The 24,757-nt window shown below is 37.7% G+C and overlaps 1 protein-coding gene and 1 long non-coding RNA gene across 2 annotated transcripts in view; one reads left to right on the forward strand and one right to left on the reverse strand.

Moving 5' to 3' along the window:
* Positions 1–8,343: 8,343 nt before the first annotated feature.
* LOC149780299 (uncharacterized) overlaps positions 8,344–24,757 on the reverse strand; it is a 36,362-nt gene continuing 19,948 nt past the window's right edge. The window contains exon 2 of the long non-coding RNA XR_016415050.1: positions 8,344–10,129. This is a non-coding gene — a long non-coding RNA (uncharacterized LOC149780299). The remainder of the gene's footprint in view (positions 10,130–24,757) is intronic.
* The window catches only part of LOC149780300 (bactericidal permeability-increasing protein-like), a 61,400-nt gene continuing 53,108 nt past the window's right edge, over positions 16,466–24,757 (forward strand). The window contains exon 1 of the mRNA XM_089937131.1: positions 16,466–16,861. Coding sequence (XP_089793257.1) covers positions 16,648–16,861 — 214 coding nt within the window. The 5' untranslated portion in view covers positions 16,466–16,647. The remainder of the gene's footprint in view (positions 16,862–24,757) is intronic.

The following is a 24,757-nucleotide window of genomic DNA, read 5'->3' on the forward strand; positions in this document are numbered from 1 at the left end:
ATCTTTCTGTGTCCTTGCTGAAAACTTCGTTATGGAGCATGGTTTGGTGTTGAATCATCATCATCATCATCATCATTGGCGACTCGGTCTCGAAAGACCATGCGAATAGCGCCCTTGGGGTGTTGCCTGTCTCTGTTGGCAACGTCTGCTGTGGCTGTGCAGGCCTATACGTGAGTGACAGTCCCTACTGCAGTTGGTGCAGACATACTGGGAAGTCTGCATTACTGTGGTTGCTGTTGCGTTCTTCTTTCTCTTACGTTTCTCTGCCACCAACTGGCCTCTCCTCGCATCAGCGACTGATATGTCATTGTTTACCATCAGTCTCCAGGTGCCTCGGTCCTCAGCCAGCTCTTCCCAGCCATCAGGTGAAATGTTGCATGCCTTCATGTCCCTCTTGCACACATCTTTGAAACGGAGTGAGGGGCGTCCAACTCTTCTCATGCCAGTGGCCAGCTGTCCATATAAGATGTCCTTTGGCAGCCTTCCATCCTCCATGCGTCGGACGTGACCCAGCCATCGAAGGCGGCGTTTAATTAGCAGGGAGTACATGCTGGGGGTACTTGCACGCTGCAGGATCTTGCTGTGTGGAACACGGTCTTGCCAGCTGATTTTCAGGATGCGTTTTAGGCACCGTATATGGAAGGAGTTGAGCCGGCGTTCTTGCCTCATGTAGGTACTCCACGTCTCACTTCCATATAGAAGGGTGCTGAGAACGCAGGCCTGGTAGACTCGGACCTTGGTGTGCTCTGTTAGCGCGTTGTTTTCCCAAACCCTCTTTGTTAATCGAGCCATGATGGTGTTTGCCTTTCCAAGCCTTCTGTCCAGCTCCATATCAATCGAGAGAGTGTTGCTGATGGTTGACCCTAGGTAGGTAAAGTTGTTGACTGCTTCCAGGGTGACACCGTTGATTTTGATTGAAGGGGCAATGGTGGTATCTTGCACGCTGACATTTGTTTTTTCCAAGCTGATTGTGAGACCAAAGTGTGTGCAGGTAACAGCAAAACGGTCTCCCAGTCTCTGGAGGGCTTCCTCGGTGTGGGCCACAAGAGCTGCGTCATCTGCAAAAAGCATCTTCCTGATGAGCACAGCTCTCACTTTGGTCTTTGAGCGCAGTCGTGCCAGGTTGAACAGGCTCCCATCAGACCTGGTGTGTAGATATATGCCATCCGTGGACGTGTCGAAGGCGTAGGACAGGAGCAGGGAGAAGAAGATCCCAAAAAGTGTTGGTGCCAGCACGCAGCCCTGCTTCACACCACTGTTAATTGGGAAGGAAGTTGAGGATGATCCATCATACAGGACTGTTCCCTTCATATCTGCATGGAAAGAGATTATCATGCTGAGGAGTTTTGGGGGGCAACCGATCTTACTCAGAAGTTCAAAAAGGCCTTTCCTGCTGACCAAGTCAAAGGCCTTGGTGAGGTCGATGAACATCATGTAGAGTGGTTGACCTTGCTCTCTGCTCTTCTCTTGGAGTTGTCGTAGGGAGAAGATCATGTCTGTCGTCGACCTGCCTGCTCTGAAGCCGCACTGTGATTCCGGGTACACACGGTCTGCCAGCAACTGCAGCCTGTTGAGTATGATGCGGGCGTACACTTTACCAACAATACTCAAGAGCGAGATCCCTCTGTAATTATTACAGTCACTGCGGTCGCCCTTGTTTTTGTAAAGGGTCACAATTGTGGCATCACGCATGTCTTGGGGGACTACTCCTTCCTCCCAGCAGCGGCAAAGTAGCTCGTGCAGTGGTTTAATCAATGCTGGTTTTCCACGTTTGATAGCTTCGGGCGGGATGCTGTCACTACCTGGTGCTTTGTCGTTTGGAAGGCAGTCGATTGCTTTGCTGAGCTCCTCTAAGGTTGGCACTTTGTCGAGCTCTTCCATGGTGGGCAGATTCTTTATGCTGCTGAGGGCTGCATCAGTGACTGACGTTTCTCTGGAGTATAGTTCTGAGTAGTGCTCCACCCATCTGGCCATCTGTTGCCCACGGTCTGTGATCTTCTCTCCCGTCAGGGATTTCAGGGGAGCGACCCCTTTCACTGTAGGGCCTAGAGCCTTCTTGATGCCACTGTATATGCCTTGGATGTGTCCGGACTCGGCACTGCGCTGGATCCCTTCACACAGTTGTTGCCAGTACTCGTTCGCACACTGTCTAGCAATGCGTTGGGTGTTACTTCGGGCACTTCTGAGAGCAGCAAGCGTCCGTTCATTAGGGCATTTTTTGTAAGCTATGAAGGCTTTTCGTTTCTCCTCGATTTGTGGTTCCATCCTTGATAGGTGTGCATTGAACCAGTCCTGGCTGGGTCGTTCCTTCTTGCCAAACGTTGACATAGCTGTACTGTAGATGGCACCCTTCATGGCGTTCCACTTGGCTGTAGCGTCATACTCAGGCAGGTCCTGGAGAGCCTTGTTCAGGGCAGACACATACTCCTCCACCTTGGCAGGGACTGACATCTGTGCAGTGTTTATGCGAGGACATCCTTTTGGTTTTGTGCGGTGTAGCACGTGTGGCTGTAGTCGCACTCTGCTGCTCACAAGGGCATGGTCGGAGTCACAGTCTGCACTGTGGTAGGTTCTGGTGGAGAGGACGCTGTTAAGTGCATAGCCGCTGGTGATGACCAAGTCGAGTTGGTGCCAGTGATGAGATCTGGGGTGTTTCCATGACACTTTGTGTTGTGGCTTACACTTGAAGAAGGTGTTTGTGATGCACAGGCCATGGTAGGTGCATAGCTCCAGCAGTCTCTGACCGTTTTCGTTGGTCTTTCCAGTGCCATGATATCCGAGGCAGGTAGGCCAGGACTCATGGCCCGCACCTACTCTGGCATTAAAGTCGCCGAGGAGGAATAGTGGTTCATTTTTGGGGCATCCTTTGATCTGTTCGTCCAGCTGCCCATAGAACTGATCCTTCACGTCTTCTGATGACGTGAGGGTTGGGGCGTAGACACTGATGATGTTGACAGGACCTGAAGTAGTGGTGAGGCGGATGGACAAGAGACGCTCAGTGCCCCCTGTTGGAGGTTCAACCGAGGCCAGGAGATTGTTTTTGATGGCAAAGCCCACTCCGTGCTGACGGGGCTCCTCAGGTTCTCGACCCTTCCAGAAGAAGGTGTAGTTTTCCTCTCTGAGGGAGCCACTAGAGGCGAGCCTGGTTTCCTGGAGGGCAGCTATGCTGATATTTAGTCTGGTGAGTTCTCTATCGATGATGGCCGTCTTTCTGGTGTCGTCCACTTCTCTGAGGTCGTCGGAGATGCCTGTACACATGGTGCGCACATTCCAGCTTGCAAATCGAAGAGCTGGAGTCTTCTTTATTGGTTTCTTGTTTCTTTTGTCTGGTATGGAATTACCGTCTGCTTGTCATGCTGAACAACACACTGAGCTCCAGACACCCACTGGAGCAGGCAGACGATGGCGGGTCAACACCTTATTGACCGGGGGCTGCCCGGCTTGAGGCGGGCGATAGTTGGCCAGTGGGACACGATGATCCCTCCCACCGTCAAAGCTGACCCGTGGCGCCCCTTCCCTACGCCAATCGGGTGGGACTTATAACCCGTAAACTGTCAGCTTCCGTGTTGTTTCCTCACTCAGTAGCGAGACTGGAGTGTCCTCTCCAGGGCGCAAGCCTGGGCGTGGAATATGGAGATCCTGGGCTGCCCAGACGTCAGGATCCCCCTCTCGTCCTTGCTGGTGGGGTCCAAAGGAATGCTGAGCATGACATTTGGCACCAGTTTGGATGCAGGAGCTGCCGGAAGGAGGTCGTAGTCGACCCCCAGCCGCCTTAGGGGCTCCACTCCTGATTTTCTGTCTGGGTTTACTCCCGTAGCCTTTCCTTCTCCCGAAGATATCCACAAGGCAGTGGAGCCATAATCCAATGGATGGGACTTGGTTGGTTTTGAATCAGAGTTTCCTTCTCCTAGATGAACTGCCTGACAAGGCTAACGAGCTTCATCTGCCCGGGTTTGGGGTCAGAGTTTCCCTTCTCTTAGACTGGTTGCCTGCCAAGGCTAATGAGCCCAGTCTGCCCACCCAGTTATACCGCCGGGTACTCGGTCGCGCCACACAGCAGGCTCTGTTAAAACAGGGGGCACCGCGTGAAGGTGCTGCTGTGGACACAATAGTGTAGGAGAGGCCATATGCAAGTAACCTCCTGCCCCACAGAGCGAGACAGTGGTCCTGCGGCGATCACTACACCTGGGAAGGAGAGGCTATGAGAGACGCTTCACTTTCCTTTGGCAAGCGGGACGTCAGGCCCAGGCCACGCACCCCCCAGGTGTTGGTGTTGAATATCAAACTGAATATTCTTGAAATGCTTTTTTAAATATGACATTATGCATTAAAAGTTGCCTGTGTAACTCAAATGATGACCAAATAATTTCATTTCATGAACTTTCAAAGTCGTTCAATGTTTCTACTTGTTTATATTTTCTCCACTTCTCAGCTTGATGAATTCAAGGGGGAAAATGCCGACAAATAGTCTAAACTTTCTCAAATGAAGACCAATAGCTCGTTCTACATGAATTCTGACTGATGTGATTTTTCTCGTATTCTCAGCTTCAAGTGGATTCAGTTGTGATTTTCCACAGGTGATGTTGGAAATAGCAAATTGAGCTTGAAAGAAATTCACTGCTTTTCTATTTTGAACACTCTATCAACCAGAACAACATCTCCGGGCAGCAGAACATCAAGAAGCCCAGATTTTTCTGTGATTCTCAGGTTTTCTGCCACTCCAACAGTCGGAGATAAAACTACACCTTGAGTGTCTATCCCTATCCGATACTTGACTTTCTGGTTATGCTTATAATTGGAGTATGTGTAGATCTTGTTCAGAGCACTACTATGCCTTTTCGTAAAATGTTAAAAACAATCGAGTACAACAACTACCTTCTCCAGAAATTCCTTTCGAAAATAGGCATTAATTTTCTCCATTTTTTCTTGTGTTGGTCACAGTACTGAAGGGTTCAGCCTTGTATGAAGTACATCGAAGGCAGTAGCGTACTAACGTGGGAGGAGGGGTCGGACGGGATGGTTGCTCTGAGCGCTAGTGGCATAGTGACGCCAAAACCCCAAGCGCAATTGGTCTTGAGGCGCCAAAACTCCTTTGAGCCATACCGTCGCCAAGGACACCATTTACCCTTAGTGCGCCACTGATCGAGGTTGTTGTGGAAACTTCTGAGCAGTTACTTTAGAAACATCTAGTTGGTATGCCATGTCTCTGAAAAGATAATTCATTCAAAGTTTCAACAGATAGGATAGAAACCCACTCTCTCTTGAAAGACTTTTAATATTGCTATTTATGTGTCCCTCAGTTAAGTTAAAGACTAGTTCTGAAACTTATAATTTGGCATGTCTACTTTTTCCGTATTCTTTTCATTAAACTTAAGGTTGTACAATCCCCTAATATCAAATTTTTCATTTTCTGAAGCTTCAACAAGCCTCGACTTGTTGGCATCCTCAAGTTGTTGATTTCTTAAACTGCAATGTCTGCCTGGATTCCTTTTCAGTTTGATTCCATCTTCTATCGGTAGCTGAAGAACTGATTCACTACTTTCACCAGAAGCTTAAGTAGAATTGCCATTTACATTATTCTCAGAAGATTCTGAACATTCCCTAATGACACTTTTGCTGAAATCAATGTGCCTCTTTTTAATAATAGAAGTTTGGCAACAGCATCTGATATTGCCCTTTTATGTTTGCATTCACTAACCCGACTGAATATCTCACTGGCTGTATCGTGGTAATACTTCGAACAAAGAAAATTATATCAGTAGAATATATACAAATGTTTCCTTGTAAACGTATTTCATGAAATTTATAATGAAGTTCTTATAAAGAACTGAAGAAAAAGTTATTAAGACAGCGGGAACATAAGACTCTTCATAGTTGTATACATACTGGATAATAAACGTAAAATTACAATGGGAACATAAGCATAATTATTACTTCAATATTAATTCTTATGAATTCTAATTGGCTGAACAGGTCACATGATCTAAACAGTAATGCAATGTCCTTATAGTGATTTTGTCTCTACAATAAAAACGTACTGTATTCACATGGGGATATTTTTAGCTTTTTGTCGGAAGTTATAAAAGAGTTAAGAAATGTTATTTCCCTCCGCGCATGGTTTTACTGAGCGGTGAAATATGCCGCCCAATGTCTTACATCACATCACAGTTAAATAAAGTATTGCGCTTAGTAACTGTATAATATCATCCGTTTTATGGTCATCTCCTCTCAAAGTATTCTCCTTTTATGAATAATCTCAATACTTTGTATTTTATGTTATCATGCAATGTTGGATTGTGGTAGCATTGGCTGCTTGTGTTTGATACGATCAAAAAGGTTTCTATATTTTAAGTAATTCGTGTTTAGAGATCCCATGTCATGTGCGATCTGTGCAATATTTGATTGGAGAAGAAAATCTGTAATATGTAAGTCAAGTTTTGCAAACCTTTCTGACATCGAGGAAGGAACGATCACAGCCATTAAATTATCACAATTTACATGACGAATATCGTTTCACTACACCATGTGTACTTATTTAAATCTAGATTGCATGTTTGTTTTCAGTAGGTAAAGTCGGGTCACGTTCCTGCTTATCTTATTGTAAATTTGGACATTAATTAATACGTACTGAAAATAATGTTATCTCTGGCTAATATGCAAGTATAAAAATTCGTAAGAATCAAAATTAATGTAGGTTTATTCAATCGCGTATCCTCATAAGGATATTGATGAAAATAAAATGCAATTCAGGGGTTATTTATGGTATTATCTTCTTTCTTGCAATATTTAACCGCATTTTATAGTACTTATACGTTCTCATCATTATTGAGTCATGTGTTATTTCACTTCTATCTTAAAATTCTTTTTTTACCGGGTCATACTGTTGCATTCCAAATGATATCTTTACTTATCTTCTATATTGTTCCGTAACTTTTGGTCCTTTAAATTCAAGTTTTGAAGTTATTTCACAGCTACCTATGAAATTTTCATTATGTTTAAATTGGACAGTATCCTTTTCCTTTTGTTTTTTTTTAAAGTCAGTAACGCAGAGGTACATGGGCCAGTTGGCATTAGTTTGAAACATTATAATTTAGGTTGTAGCGATCTAATGTTTGTTGTTATAATAAACCTTTCTACTGTCTTGTGCATTAATACAGAACCGTTGTCAGCATATATTTCATTGTATACAGGGATTGATTCGCTTTTTTCCTTCATAAGCTATATCTGAGATGACTTAACATTTTGTTGGGAATCACTCTTTGTCCATGAAACCAAATGGTCTACTCTCAAACTTGTTCCAAGTAGGGAGCTAGTTCCCAGACACCTGTCCGTTGTAGGGGTTACATTAAATGCCATACAGGAGCCTCAAGGCCATTTCACAGATACTGCAGTGTAATCTAACGTATAAGACGAATTAATTACCCATGTTTTGTTTTCAGCTAAAACAATTAATTACAAAGCCTGAACATGAGTTTCCTATGGCTTAGCAAAATTCGTGATGTCCGATTTGGTCAGTTCATAGTCACTCAAAAAGTCAATCCTATCTAATGTGTCAGTCACATACTAGTATGAGAAATCCCGGAGACATCCAATCAGCACATCCAAATGTAATTAAATTAAATTGGTCACGCGTCCTTGCGATTTTCATTGCAAACCGACCACTTACCATATACATTTTTAGATCGTTCCCGCACTTAAATGTATAGGTAGTCCAATTTCAGCCCATAATCATCCATCTTCAGCACAAGGGACGTAAATAATTCTATAGGGAAGATAAACACCTATATCAATTTGATTTTTCGTTTGAAATATCAAAAAAGTATTTAGGACTCGTACAATGTCATTTAATTGCACTTAGATGACTTAGCTCACAGTCTTTTTTCAATGCAGTTTGGCTGGGAGTGGGCGTGTCAATAAATACCCATGTGGATATAGAAAAGAGGATGGATTTGTTATTGTATTAATGTCGACGAATATTCAAATCTTAATCGAATGCATTAAACGAATATTTGAATCATGCTCATGCTTCGAATACATTCAACACATATTTGCATAGCAAAAGTTGGTATTTGCTATCTGTAGCACGCAAAATTTGTCAAAGTCGGTACTTATCATTTTTTTTAATGAATTCTTTTCTCCAGATACACGAGGCACTAATTTTTCAATCTTTCAATAGAGAATATATTTTAATCAAAGATAAAGAATTTTTACGTTTTTTTAAAAAAGTTATTCATTTCAAATGATTTTATAAAAATAAAATAAAAATATCATTTTGCATCATCAAGTTACGCCCAGCATAGACTGTTGAAGATTAAAAGTGGGAAAGAATGCTAAAGACGAAACTGAAGCTTACAAATATTTTACTGTAAAAAAATGTAAATAGAAATTAAAGTATTAAAAAACGCGAACTAGACAAGTAATCATTTTGCCCGTATTTTTCTTTATTACAGACTAAATGTACGACATATGTGCCTTCAAAAAAAACCTCCTAATTTTGAATTGTTTTCAATGGTCATGCAGTTTGATCAGTATTCAGCAGTTTTATAATGCAGTTTACTTGTATTGGTAGTGGTCTAAATTTAATCAACAATTGTCTATACAGATACAAAAGCCACTCTCTTTCGTAGGAAACTGTCAATTGCTTCTTCACTGGATCGCATTGTCTGTGTTTACATGTTCTATTTATTAAAGCGAGGGGTATTCAATATGTTGTGAATATAAACGTCAGAGCATCCTCTCAAGATAATCCCCATGCAATTCAAAATACGTTCTCAGTTTGATTATCCTGTGAAGCTAAACCATTACGGGGATGCGGCAAAGTTTGGAAGTTGTGCACCTTCAGGTGATTCGGTAGTGTTCCACAATTTTTCGCAACAGTTTAGAGGCGTAAAAAGGTTCATTGACAACAACAGTCAGGTACAGGTACCTGGATGACAGGGCCTTTTGATATCGAAAAATAATGCACATAAAACTATCTTAGTTCTATTAAGTCCAGCCATTTGTTTTTACTGCCCGTTTCTCCGGTCCAAACTTTTTTCTCCTGAGTCGGGATCAGAATAGTAAATCCAGCTTTCATCATCCGTGACAATTTCATTGAAACGTCTCAAATAACTATTTTCTTATTTGGTTACTTGCTGTTTGGCGATTTAAACCCGAATCTGTATTTGATCAGTCATGACCAAATGTGGGACCAGTCTTAAATAAACTTTCGAAATGATAATTCAGTACACTCAGAACAGCTGACGAACGAATGTCCTTGATAATATAAATATTTACCACTGTGTATCGAACATCTTCATTAATTACCCACCCATCCCATTCACTGCAGCCACTTCCCACTCACAAATTGCAGACAGTGGTATTCCAGAATGTGAGTCATCTTCCGTGCATTAGTGACCATCTTTAAAACGATGAAACCAGCTCAAAGTTGCAGAGGACATAGAATTAAGTCCGTAAATTGAATGCAAGTTGGCCTTGATATCAGTCGCAGAGTACCCTAAGAGCTATCGAACTAAACTATATGGTCTTTGTTCAGTAGCAGAATTGTTCTCATTCTCCTGTAGTTTTAGGACACTAATTTATCTATGGTATGTCACATGCATATACCTGCACGTGTTCGGCGTGCTGCATTTGAAAGTTTATATTACTTGTCTATTATTGATCGGCGTTAAGCTTATTGACTGATTCAAAATAAACAAAAATGTTATTCGGACCATTCAAATAACCCTCGAACAATCATTTCTCCACATGAGGTTGTTGTGCTTCAAAAAATATAAATAACACTTTTATTTTGGTCGTCAAAATAAACTAGTAAAAGAATTAAATGCATATTTTTACAGCCTAATGCAGATCATTAGATAGGGGAGCTAACTACCGCAACTTTAAATTAATTTTTAGCAGTTAGCTCCCTTGCATCGAGGGCGCTACCACGTTGTACTTTGTTTTTTAGTTTGGCTTTTATGGCAAAGTTACATCTATCTGTAGGTTACTTTCTGCTGAGGCAGCTCGAGTAAAGTGTTTTTGCCCAGGGACACATGATGGTAGCTGACCCTGGCCCTGGATCTGAACCTGCAAACTTTGGTTGCGACTGCAACTTGCTATCCAATGAGCCACTCTATTCTGTACCACCCTGAAATAAATACGACAGAAAGATGTTATTTCCTTGGAGTATGATCCTGTTTGTTGCAATTAAGTTTTTTTCTTCACATTTACCCCAAAATATGCTTTTAGCACTAAATAATAAATGTACATAATTTACAAGATAATTAAGTAATCTGAACGTTAATCACCTAACCATGCTATAGCATTTGTCTTGACAAAAATCTGTGTCCCCACCCCACCCCCCAAAAAACGTTTTTAAATTTAAACAATAGTTATGCGGAATGCGGTATCCCACCTTTCTCCGAGTTAATGTGCGAGATACATGCTTACAAAAAAACACATTCTGATCATTGCCGATGACGTTGACCAATGTTATTATTATATTATTTAAATCACATATTTGCATGATTGGGAATATAAAAACTGCTACCATTGTAAAGTTTCATCATGTGTGTATATGTGTTTTTACACAAAGTAAATTTTTTTGGTAATGTTATGCATATTTGATTTAATTTATATTTGAATTAATTTAATTGTTTGTAAATTTTACATTTTATTTTTACTTTTCATTACATGTCAATGTAATGTAATTTTGTTTACTAGGAATTTGATATTTTCCAGAAACTTAAGTTTGACATGACTCTTTTCATGGATGCCTAATAATAGAAACACTGTTTCTATTTTTGACCTAGTTTCTGGTCTTGATTGAGGGTTAAGTAAACAACTTCTTTTTCTTAACACATTTTTAATGTGAAAATGATAATGGTGAAATTGAGGCTGTACTGGACTATGTGCCATTAGGCTTGTAGATACATTCATTCTAGAATGTGATCACGTGACCCTCATCCAGGAATCTGTTTTGCATCTCAAGTTACTGTATAACCTTTGTTTATAGAGATTTTTCTGAGTTGGGCTGTTACTTTACACTGGAAAGTGTCTGTTGTGACAGTTTGCAGTTAAATGTTAATTTTATTCAAATTATTTGGATTCTGAAAGATTAATTCTTTTTCCTGGAAATATTTCAGTGCTCATACAAAATTCTTGGGCAAAGACATTTATTTAAATTTTATTCTGAATTCAAACAGCGGAATATTGTTTTCTGTAGTTCACAAAGGACTGTACACATCAGCTCTATACTGACTTTAGTATACGTCTTCGCCTTCCATTTTGGATTTTTCATTAGGACTCAAACTTAAATTCATTAGAACATTTCATTACTAGGAGTTCTAAAATTTAATTCATGGATTATTCTTGGATCATGTTTGGTATTGATTTTTAAAACAGTTAGGTTGGTTTTTACTTCATTTTTACAGTTTTTTTCCAGGGAAATAAATTATTTGTTAAATTTTTCAAAGCTTGTTGTTCTTACTCTTTCTTTTGTTACTGTTTATTAGAGCCTCAATCGATAACAGAAGAGTAATTTCACCTAATTCCATATTTATTGCATTAATGCAAAATATAAAATTCAAAAACTTTCAAAAAGAAATTTCAGATATCAAGAATTTTCTTTATCACTTCAGATAGAGACTACAGGATATTCATGTTTCAGAATACTGTGACATGGTTTTAATTTCAAGAGCGTGGGGGAGAGAGATCTATTTTACATTTTAATGTCTTAACCAATACCATTACAGTGACATAATCTATCACCTCCGTTGATAGTTTGATGAGACAGAAGAAATGAAATCTGATTTTGCCTCATTTTTCCAAATTGTTATGTGACAGTGCTAATTTGCTTCCAATTTTCCACTGGATTGCAGGACTTAAAAATAATTCTGGGTATTTTAAGTGCTTATTTATGTTATTAGGTCTGCAGAAATTATAAAGTAATTATATAATATCTAATCTGTCCATATTGTTAAAAAAATATAACAAATTCCTTTATATTTTCCAAAAAATTTAAAAAAACAACAAATCAACAAAAAAAATCTTGTGTTTTCTGTTAATGTAAACCAGAAGCCAATGTAGCTCAGTAAAAAATTGGACTCATAATCCCTGGTCATCTGCCCCAATATGTCCTTGGGAAAGGCACTTAACTGCCTTTTCCTTGATCTGATATAATGATACTGTGTTTAAAGCTGTCCTAAAACCAATAAAACTAAATAAAGCCTGCATAGAGCCCCAACAAGACCAGATTAAATAAACCCTGCCCAGAGCCCCATCAAGACCAGATTTAGATCAGGCCATGCTCTAACCATCTGATAAAACTGTACATAATGTTTGGAAGAGGGGGGCTAAAAAAATCTAGTATACAACTGCAAACAATAACATTAGATGACTAGAAGCATTTGTAAAACAAATACACCCCCACTGGTGAAATGCTTTTAGTACATTGTTGCTACAATAACATAATTCTCCAATGATCAGTGCATGTCCAGCTTAAAGAAAATTTTGTGTGGAGTTCTTTGGTATGAACAAGACATGCTAAATTACACGGCTCCATAGGGATAAGACAATACAATAAATCTTTATATTGAATGTGGATGGGGGTAGAGGAAGAAGAGAGAAATCGCTCACTGTACATCTTGGTATGTGAAGTGATATATTTGGAATTAAGTAATTGAACACCTTAGATCACATTCACAAGTTCATCTACTTCAAGGTGCTGATACATGTAGTAATACTTCAAGGTACTGATACATGTAGTAATACTTCAAGGTACTGATACATGTAGTAATACTTCAAGGTACTGATACATGTAGTAATACTTCAAGGTACTGATACATGTAGTAATACTTCAATGTACTGATACATGTAGTAATACTTCAAGGTACTGATACATGTAGTAATACTTCAAGGTACTGATACATGTAGTAATACTTCAAGGTGCTGATACATGTAGTAATACTTCAAGGTACTGATACATGTAGTAATACTTCAATGTACTGATACATGTAGTAATACTTCAAGGTACTGATACATGTAGTAATACTTCAAGGTACTGATACATGTAGTAATACTTCAATGTACTGATACATGTAGTAATACTTCAAGGTACTGATACATGTAGTAATACTTCAATGTACTGATACATGTAGTAATACTTCAAGGTACTGATACATGTAGTAATACTTCAAGGTACTGATACATGTAGTAATACTTCAAGGTGCTGATACATGTAGTAATACTTCAAGGTACTGATACATGTAGTAATACTTCAATGTACTGATACATGTAGTAATACTTCAAGGTACTGATACATGTAGTAATACTTCAAGGTACTGATACATGTAGTAATACTTCAAGGTACTGATACATGTAGTAATACTTCAAGGTACTGATACATGTAGTAATACTTCAAGGTACTGATACATGTAGTAATACTTCAAGGTACTGATACATGTAGTAATACTTCAATGTACTGATACATGTAGTAATACTTCAAGGTACTGATACATGTAGTAATACTTCAAGGTACTGATACATGTAGTAATACTTCAAGGTTCTGATACATGTAGTAATACTTCAATGTACTGATACATGTAGTAATACTTCAAGGTACTGATACATGTAGTAATACTTCAAGGTACTGATACATGTAGTAATACTTCAAGGTACTGATACATGTAGTAATACTTCAATGTACTGATACATGTAGTAATACTTCAATGTACTGATACATGTAGTAATACTTCAAGGTACTGATACATGTAGTAATACTTCAATGTACTGATACATGTAGTAATAGACTGGGAGGCATCCACCATATTGAGGCTGAAGTCATCATCCACAGAAATAATTCTTAATATGTATTTGTTGTTTGTTTGATATTTATAAAACTGTAAATAAGAACATGAATAAAATTCTTGAACTTATGACCTATTTCTTGTTTTATCATTCATACCAGATGATAATACTTTATATCCAGTATAAGATACCTATTAGACATCCATCAGATGTAACCCTTTGTAGCAATGCCATACTTTCTATTACCATGATATTCATTTTATGCAACAACTCCCCACAAGACCTTTTCTAGCCTGAAAACAGTCCCTTTAGGACTGAATCCCTCCCCCCCAAGACATGCAAGCATCATGAAACAACTTACCCCTATAACAATGAAATATAACTCTGTGTTGCAATAGTAACAGGCCCTTTAGATTTTTAATTTCTTCAAAAGATTAATTTTATGCAGCAACTCCAAATCAATACCTTTCCTACCTTTGAAATAGTCTTTTCAGGACTAAATTCCAAACAATGGCAGGGCCCCGAGTGGCTGAGTGGTCTAAAGCACTCTCAGTTAGGGATCACTGTCATCTCACCTCTGTCTGCGCGGGTTTGAGTCTCGGATTCAGCCAATGTGGGTATGTGAGAAAGCTTGCCAGTGGCTTCTTGTGGGTTGGTGGTTCTTTCTGGGGTTTTCCCGGGTTCTTCCTCCACCATTAATACTGGCCGCCATGTATAGCCTATCATGTGCTGAAAAATGGTGTTAAACTCTACAACAAGAACAAGAACCAAAGAATGGCATGCGAGTATCATGCAACAACTTGAAATAAATCCTGTAACAGTGAAATATAACTCTTTGAAGTATGTAATAAATCATATAACAGTGAAATATTACTCTTTGAGGCAATAATAACAATTCCTTAATACATTTTAAATATTCAATTTCAGCAACAAACCCCTGAAGACCATTTGTCCCAATAAAATAGTCTTTTCAATGATTAAATTTCCAAACATCGCACGTATAAATTATGCAACAACATAGAATATTAATAATATTACAACTTACGTATTAATGGTTAGAATAAGCCACATAGATGTGAAAAATTTTAAAAATCACTTTGGACCTTTAATATCTTTACAAATATTCAATTCATACAGCAACTCCCCTCAAGATCTTTCCTATCCTTAAAATGGTCTTTTTGTGACTAAATTCCCAACAATTGCAAAAAAGCATTATGCAACAACTTGGAATAACCTCCATAACAGTGAAATATAATTCAGTGGTGCTATTCAACCCCTTTAGACCTTAACTATCTTCCATGTATTCTTTCTCTGCAACAACTCTATTAAAGGTCTTTCCTAAATTTAAATATTCTTTAAATGAATAAATTTTTACAAATGGCATGCAGACATCACGCAACAACTTGGAATAATCTTTACAACTGTATCATTATAGCTCTATGGCATATAATAACAATCTTTTTAAACCTTAAATACATTCCAGATATATTTTATATTAAATACATTCCAGATATATTTTATATTAAATGCATTCCAGATAATACCTTTAGACCTTAAATACATTCCAGATATATTTAATATTAAATACATTTCAGATATATTATATATTTAAATACATCCCAGATATATTTTATATTAAATACATTCCAGATAATACCTTTAGACCGTAAATACATTCCAGATATATTTTACCTTTAGACCTTAAATACATTCCAGATGTATTTTATATTAAATACATTTCAGATATATTATATATTAAATACATACCAGATATATTTTATATTAAATATATTCCAGATATATTTTATATTAAATACATACCAGATATATTTTATATTAATACATTCCAGATATATTTTATATTAATACATTCCAGATATATTTTATATTAATACATTCCAGATATATTTTACATTAAATATCTTTATTGAAGACATCATGGAACAATTTAAACTAGAATTTATATCTGCAGAACTTTATTATATGGGTATATAGTAATGGTCGCTTTAGATCTTTTCTGCCTTCAAACTATTCTCTTAAGACTAAAGTCTGAACATTTATTTCAGACGTCACCAAAGAGGTGTAACCTTTATTACTGTGAAATATAAGAGTTTCCCTCAGTGACTAATTATTTTATAAATAGTTCTGTGCTACCGGTACCTTCTTACAGAAAACGTTTCAATTCAGTCTCTTCTAGTTACATACTTGGAATCACTTGTTACAAATAGAAACAAAAACTAATTAATATTAATGGTTAAATATAACTAAATAAATAAAAAATCATAAATAAACAAATAAAAATTAAAATATAGTTGCTTTGTTAAATATATTAATTTTTAAACATATATTTAAAGTACAAACATTAATAAAAATGCCATAAAAAAAGAAGAAAAAATCAGATTAAATGGATCAATGAAAAATAATTTTTTAAAACAAATACGACATAATTAGATAGCAAGTATTAAGAATTTATTTTGTAAAGCTTTATTATTATACTTAAATAATTTAAAAGTGCACACACACACACACACACACATATATATATATATATATATATATATATATATATATATATATATATATATATATATACACACACATACATACTACAAAAGAGCGTAACATTCCAGTTGTTCCGTGTCGTTTCTCGAGAAATGACCTAGTTGGAGCCCAGTGTATATTATCATCACTGGGGTGTTATTTTAGCTGCCTACGCGATATTTTATACCTGCATAGCCATATAAACAGGCATCAATACAGGGCTTGTCAGTCAGGACTGTACATGTCTTGATGTATGTCATCCATTGTTAAGTAGACGTAAACAGTGAGTGACCAGTTCAGCATAAGAACAACGATATTATGGATGTTCGTCAGTTTGGGCTGGTGTTCTTTGTGTCTGTATTGACATCAGTGACAAGACAGTCTCACGAATCCCTTTTTCATGTACAAGATGACCTTAAAGCAAAGACCATTATACTACCGGAAGATAAACAGACAATATTGTATTATAAAGCATTTCAGACGCTTCTCCCGGGATTCAAGTCTCGAGTAACCCTCAAGGGATTAATCTACGGTATTCTCTCTCTCTCTCTCTCTCTCTCTCTCAGCATTACATCATTACACTCCAGATACATTTTTTTGTTACCGGTGTATTGGGTTGTTTTCAACTTCCTAAGTAAAAGAGTACTTGGACTGTCTTTCTCACTATTTGGAAGAAAGGTAACCCATAATAGCAAATTGGTTTACCAGACACGTACAAACAAATGGCACGCACGACACTTTCAATAACAACAATGTGCTCCGGTCTTGTTTTTCTCCATGGCACTGTTTTATAAATTTTCATAAACTTGACTTGGAATTTTTCTTGTCCGATTAAAAATGTCAAAATTCGTGAAATTAAGATTGAGTTATAGTTATAATGCCGAAAATAGCGTTGAAAGACGGTCAAATTTAGACGCACACGTTTGGGATGTGAGGTAGACCTCGATTAGTATTATTAGGACCCTTACTCGTACCTCAACCACAACAAATCAAGTTGAAGCTACAACATCGTAGCTAGACCTCGATATGCTTTGACGTTTAATAATGTGGTAATAGATAACTATTTACTGCTGTCACAAATGGGATAAAATAGTTTTAATGCACAACAATGTATTCTCCATTTGTTCCGCAATTGTTAGACAATAGATAAGGCAAGTCACTTCTTGTGTAATGGTATCGTGGGGATCTTTTAATTTGCTACCGAATGAATGTTGAGATTACAACGCTCTCTCTCTCTCTCTCTCTCTCTCTCCGGGAGGTCGGGTTTGAACCCCGATCGAGTCATACCAAAGACTTAAAATTGTTTTTTAAAATGGTACTAGCAGCTGTTTCGCTTGGCGCTCAGCATTAAGAGGATAGTGTTAAAACTATTCGGCTTAGTGTCTGAATAATGTGACTGGGTGGGACATGATGCTACATGTCTGAGGCATGATGCCCCAGTGCTAGACATCACACACTGCAGACATCGTAGCGATATAACTAAAATTGTTAAGTTTAAAGTTATGTTAGAAACCCAACACACACACACACACTCGTCATGAGTAGCAGACATCATACGCTTTAAAGCGAACATGGTCTTAGGACTAGTAGCGACGTGGAATAATTCAGGTGTACGACGTTTGGTCCAAGAAGTGCTTGATTAAGGATACAGCTTGCTTATATCAGGCAGTTTTATTATTCCTTAGTCGTAAACTTATCAGAAGTATATGGAATTGTCTAACCAGCCTGCACATTCCAAATTGCAAGACGCCTTTCAGAATGATTATCAACATCAATGCTACAAATATTGTCTTCTCTATGCATGTAGATGTGTAAATTGAGATATTCCATGCCTGTGATGGAATGGTGATTAAAAGAAAGTAAGGAATTTAATTTCATGTATGTGAGCAGCAGAGAGGGTGAACAGACCACTTAGGGGAGTGGTCACCCTTATGTTTGGACCCAAAAAAATAGTGACCCCTCATAGAGGTCAATACCGCGTCTACGATTATTGTTTGTCCCAAACAGAATTGTAGACGAGCCCTCTCTGCTGCTATCCATGTTGTAAAGAAATTTTAAGTTTGATGAATATTTTTCTTTTCATCTTCATCTGTTTCATCTTTATTTGTTTTATGTTTCAAGTAATATTCAAGTTCTGATGGTGGTTTTTCTATTTTTGGTTTTATGTTCTTTCTTTTTTTGTAATATATCATCAAACTTCTGTATCGATCTCCGCCGCAATTTTTGCAAATCTGATATAATCCTCTAACGCCGTTGTTACAACCAACACATTTTCGTGGACCAGCATGAGGGTTTTTCTTTATAAGATAATTATGTTTTTTACAATATTCTCCACGACACCTTTTGCTGCATTTATCTGTTGTTCCTTGACGTAACCACACACAGTTGTTCATTATATTGATGATATCAGTTTAATTTTATCATCACCTTGTTACCCAAATATTTTATCAAGACTCACACGATATCTTGTTCTTGGATCATGTAGATTTATTGTTATAAACCCGTGCGGAGTAGTTTGCGCTCGTGAGAAGAAATTTCTGAATTTAATTATATCCATATCTCCGCTGCACCAAGTTTGATGAATATTTCGCAACGTGTGTGTGTCTACGCCATTAAACACAACTAAAATATTGCAGTTATCTCTGATCACTTTTGGTATTTGTGTGTATCGTTGAGTAACATAGATCACATCTGTATTTTTGTGTCTACCACGGGAAAAAATCCTAGTTGGATTTGATTGTTTATCTAACATCACATCGTCGTATACAACTAAATTATTAATAAATCCGTCTAAAACATCTACGGACGGTGCTTCATCAATATCTGTTATAAACTCTATAACATCATTATTTTCGTCCAGTAATCGTGCGTTTTCGTTAAAATCTTTAAGTACTTCATAACATCGTTGATCATCAGCGGATGGTGCTACCAAATACAACTTATCCCATTTCAGCCATCTCATTATCAGATTAAGTAATAATTGCGTCTTACCCGATCCAGATGGTCCCATGATAATCATTCTGATGGAATTTGGTAGTGCAGGATGGTGCTTAACTGGCTCTCGCTGCCGAGTTGCTGAGAAATCAATTATATCCATATATGTTATAACATGAATCTATATTGTTTACGCTGTAAAGTTAAAACTCCAACCACTGATTTAGCTACGGTTATAACAAAAAATAAAAAAATAGCGTATGGTGGAAAATGTTCTGTATGCGGTAGAAAGAAATTTTCGTTTTTACCTAATAGGCGCGGTGGTGATATTGCTAATTTGATGTCAAAGTTTCCAGGTGCTCCATGGGCTAAATACAGCGGAGAAAAACATCTACCAGGATATAATTATTGCGGTCCTGGTACTCGACTCGATATCAGGCTCGATAATCAAGATCAACCAAAACCAGGCGAGGAACCAATAAATGCTATTGATCGAGCTTGTCATGTTCATGATGTAGCTTATAAGAGTAAAAATCTACAAGATAGGCATATTGCAGATGTGAAATTAATTCATGCACTAAATTCTATAAAAAAAAAAATATCAGAGAATCATTAGCTAATTGGTTAGTAAGATCTGCGATGAAAAGTAAATAAGCGCTAGGGACTGGTAATTAATAATGGAATCGATTTATTATTCACCAATTGGATACTGGAAGGGTAAAGCAGCAATTAGTAAACTTGCTGATGCAGCAGAGGTTAAACATTATACTGCTAGCGCGTGGTTGTCCAGGCAGGCAATATCGCAAATTTATCTACCACGTCCTAAACAAATTAAGTACACGTATTTCGATGTCAGCGTTCCCAATGAAGTTCATCAAGCTGATATTCTGTTTTTACCGCATGATACTGTGCGCGGAAAAACGTACAAGTACGCGTTAACTGTCATTGACGTTGCAAGTAGATATAAAGAAGCAGAACCGTTAGCGACTAAAACAGCTGCTGAAGTAGCTGACGCATTTAAACGAATTTATCAACGAGGTGGTGGACCACAAGGTGGTCTGCGATGGCCACAATTATTGCAGGTTGATCCTGGCAAGGAATTTCTTGGTCCAGTATCATCGTTGATGAAACAACATAATACCAAAATACGACGAGGACATACTGCAATTCATCGTGATCAGGCAATTGTTGAGCGATTTAATCGAACACTCGCTGAGCGGTTATTTGGATATCAATACGCGAAGGAATTTATTCAGGATAAAAGATCTCGTGAATGGGTTGCAAGATTACCAAACGTGATAGCTGCGCTAAATAGCGAGATCACACGAACAACCAACATGAAACCCATTAGCGCGGTCACAAAAAAAAATATACCAACACAACGAAAAGGTATTGAAAACCAAAAAATATTGGGTGATGTTACAGTTAGATATTTATATGAGCCCGGCAAACTTGAAGGTGGTAACGCGAGAGCGACTGATCCTATTTGGAGTGTTACCACACACAAAATATCTACCGTGACAAGATCCACTGGGAGAAACGCAGGCGTTTCAAGACCCGCAATCTACAGATTAGATTCGGCTGCTCCTCAACGCGGATTTGTGCGTGAACAATTACAAGTAATCCCCACGGATACACAATTACCGCCAAAATCACTTCAGTGATTTCGATCACTTAACTAGCACCGAAGGCGCTGGCGCCTCTACGTCGATTACACTCAAGACAGGTTAACATGGTATTTTCTCGTATATGACCGCGACTATTATCTTTTCTATCTACGGTAAATTGTCTTGAATCATTACTCGAATACCGCCATGACATTATACAATTACAACTTGTGCAATGATTATTCTGCTGCTGTTTTAACTCAATAATAAATTCAACATCAAGATCAAAGTCACGTTTATTTTTTTTATCAGATTGTTTGTATCCGATTAGTTTTTTTCTTATTATATCATCATCGATGATGTTAAATTTATCAACGATTTCAGGAATTATGATTCTACGTAATTGAGATATTTTTCTGACCCTCGATACCGCTAAATAAACTAAATTTGACCACTCGATGCGATCGTCTACAATCCAGACTCGTGTATCAGAAATAGTTAATCCCTGAGACGAGTGGATTGTCATGGCGTATCCCAACACCCATGGAGATTTGTCAGCGTGTAATGCATCTTCGACCACACTGATATCAACGGCGACAATATCATTTAATACGAGATTCTGTTTCCTTGACTCTGTCTGTCCTGGAATATCAACATTAATATTCTGTTTTCGTGTATCTGATGGTCTGTAACACAACGGTACGGGTAATTCTGAATATTTTTCTTTATGTAGTTGAAATAACTGCTGTTGTAAATTGTCTCTGATTATTTTTCTACTTGCTACGATCAAATCGGTGGATCTCCATAAATTTAAAAAATCACTCATTGAGGTCTCTGAGATCACTCCACGTATTATTTCACACTGAATTTTGTTTGATTGTAATCTGATTAATTTTTTTAATTCCTTCAAATTTGCATCAAGAGCTCTATGATCATCATCTATTTCTTCATAATAATCAACGAAATTTTTTAACCAATCATGTGGAGATGGTCCAACAAAAGGCGGCGGTTGACCATGATCGCCACACATTATTATGGCGGTAGTTTTCGTCAATAACCAATCAAGAAACATTTTTAATGTATCCAACGACACCGTACATATCTCGTCCCAAATAATTATTTTAGGTATATATTTTTCTCCCATCCGTTCAGGAGTCCATGTATCCCCGCGCCACCGAAAGAAACTATGATACGTGCACGATTGTACTTGCCGCTGTTTCATCTCACGTGCGAGTCTATGTGTGGGTGTCAGCACGATAATATCTGAATTTCTAAAAACATTAATCGCTCGAGTCGTTTTGCCGCATCCACCAGGTCCGTTGAGATATACTGTCTTATATCTGGTTATTGGATCACTCAACGATGGTGCTTTCGACATTTCTGATATTTTATTACCCTTACGATAAAAATCTCTCATTGGAACATCTGCTGATTCTGTGTAATTGTGTAATAGTTCCTTTTTTATTCTCCACGAGCCCCATCGTTCATCATCACCTGTAAATTTCATAACAGATTCTAAATATTTACTTGAAATATAAAATGAGTCTGTTGCGACTCTGACTGCGGTCTTGGGAAATCTATTAATCATCGATAATAAATTTATGGAAACATAAGCCAACATGGAAGATCTTAGATGAGTATACTGTGGGGAGACGTCATTTACGTAACTAACGATCGTACCCAATTTTGTTCCGTCGGATAAATAAACACTTTCTCGATTTACAAATATATTTTTCGCTGTTGTATCGGCGATTATAAAATCGTACTCGGCATCATCTAGAATTAATCGTGCGTGATGTCTTTTATAATCATATGCACCACCTTGAGTAAATTTACCTATAATTTTTCTACCGAGATCTTTTGCGGTTTTGAGTTTATTGGGAATATCATCCTTAAACTCGCTAATAACTTCAGAATCTGACATGGGCAACCAAACTTTCGTCTGTGCATGATATGATATAATTGCCTCACTGACCACCAACGATGTTAATTCCGCACAATCTAGCATATATCGTAATAAAACTATAGGTGCCCAACGTTTTTCACAAAAATGTCTACCAAACCAAACATAACAAATCTTGTGAATATTTTCGTTAAACTCGAATGACTCGATACGAGCAAATCCAGTCAGATCAAATTCAGGTAATGGTCCATTAATTGCCACTCGCGTCATCTCGTTTGTTGGGTGACCAAATCTTTCAAAGTACACAGAACAATCTCCGCATCCCAGAAAACTTCCTGGATAACATGCAACCATATCAACGAAATAACATCATTGTAATTATATTTGGTATTCCATAATCCGCCATGTCCGTATTCGACGCAACTTGCGCGTACGTCCTCGAGTAAATCAACTCGTGTTGGTTTCCATGAATTTTTTTCTCTAGCAAAATGAGCCACAACAGATGGAAGGATAAAATAATTAGTAAGTAATTTGTCAGTATTTTCCGCGTGCTTGTACTTGAAAAACATCTCCGCAAGATTGTTCATCTCGTCATGGAGGGATTCTGTGCGATATATTTCACCATTTGGTCTGACAAACTGATCAAATTCACCTTCCTCATTACTTTTAAATAACCATACCGATACAGGATCGTTTTTACTTATTTCGTTAATAAAATCAAACATGCATCCGGAGTAAAATCTAACAGTTCGATCACGTGGAAATATTGTTACTGCGTTAGTCCATGCGTGCGCGTTATGATCGATAATATTTATTGGAGCTCCTTTTGATTTATATTTGGATTCATACAGAATTTCTCCCGTTATTGTCGCTACGGTTATTGGAAATTTTAATAGTTTTCCTAGTTCAGCAACATCTTTTATTGTAGCACCAGTATCCTTAACTGAATTAGCCCACGAGTTTATTTTTTTACGTCTTAAATCAGTTAATCCATTTCCACGCATCGCGTTTGTAAAGTGTTCTATTACTCGTTCGGCTACACAATTTAACCTTGAAAATTTCATCGGCGCTAGTTTATCAACGCTGGGTTTTTTATTTATCTCATAGATTCCATAAATAACCGCTGTTACAGGGTAAGCTCGCTCATAATACGGTTTGTCAATACCCGTCAGTAGACCCGGTTTGGAATTTTTACTTAATATGACAGTTTTATTATTACCAAGGACAGGATCATATTTGTCACGGATAATCCAACTACCTGTTTCTGTTAGTACAATAAATTTTACTCTGAAGAAATATTTTTGATCACCCTCGTATTCAGCGATGTAGTTAATGATAGTTGCCGCTCCCTTGTCGTTCATTGTGGCATCCGTGACTTTGTCAGCTTCCTTGACTCCGTCAGGGCGTATAATCTTGAACGTTGACCATGTATGAGATGCACCATCCGTGTAAAATTCCTTCTTGGCGTCGTGAATTTTCGAGATCAGACTTTTATTTTTCGGATCAACCAGATCTCGTACTGGTAAGTCAGAAGATAATCTGTCGAGGATGAATTTATATTTAACAGGCGTAGTTTGGGATAATCTCTCAAACTCGTTCATATAATTAAAACAAATATTTAAATAAAGAAAATTATATATATACAATGTCTCAATGCAAATGGTTGATGATTGGCTCAGTAAATCGATGCAACAAATCCTGTAGAGGTGAATTTTGTTGGATGCACTCACAAAACATACGACGAGGAAGTCTAGGACCACTACCATGTCTGCGGTGTGGTATTGGAGTGCGAGGAAAAACAAAATTATGTGGAAAGTGCGGGGGAAAACGGTTCAGAGAGCTTAAAAGATATTATGACAAAAAAAATAATAGCGGTGAAAACGCTATAAAATCCGTGGAGGATTATATATCAAGATTTCAGACAAACAATGATTTAAACAAATAATATTATTATAATGGAGCAAAATAAATTTGTCCCACATCC

Source organism: Sinohyriopsis cumingii, chromosome 16 (genome assembly GCF_028554795.1).
Source record: "Sinohyriopsis cumingii isolate HCF-2022 chromosome 16, ASM2855479v2, whole genome shotgun sequence".
NCBI lineage: Eukaryota > Metazoa > Mollusca > Bivalvia > Unionida > Unionidae > Sinohyriopsis > Sinohyriopsis cumingii.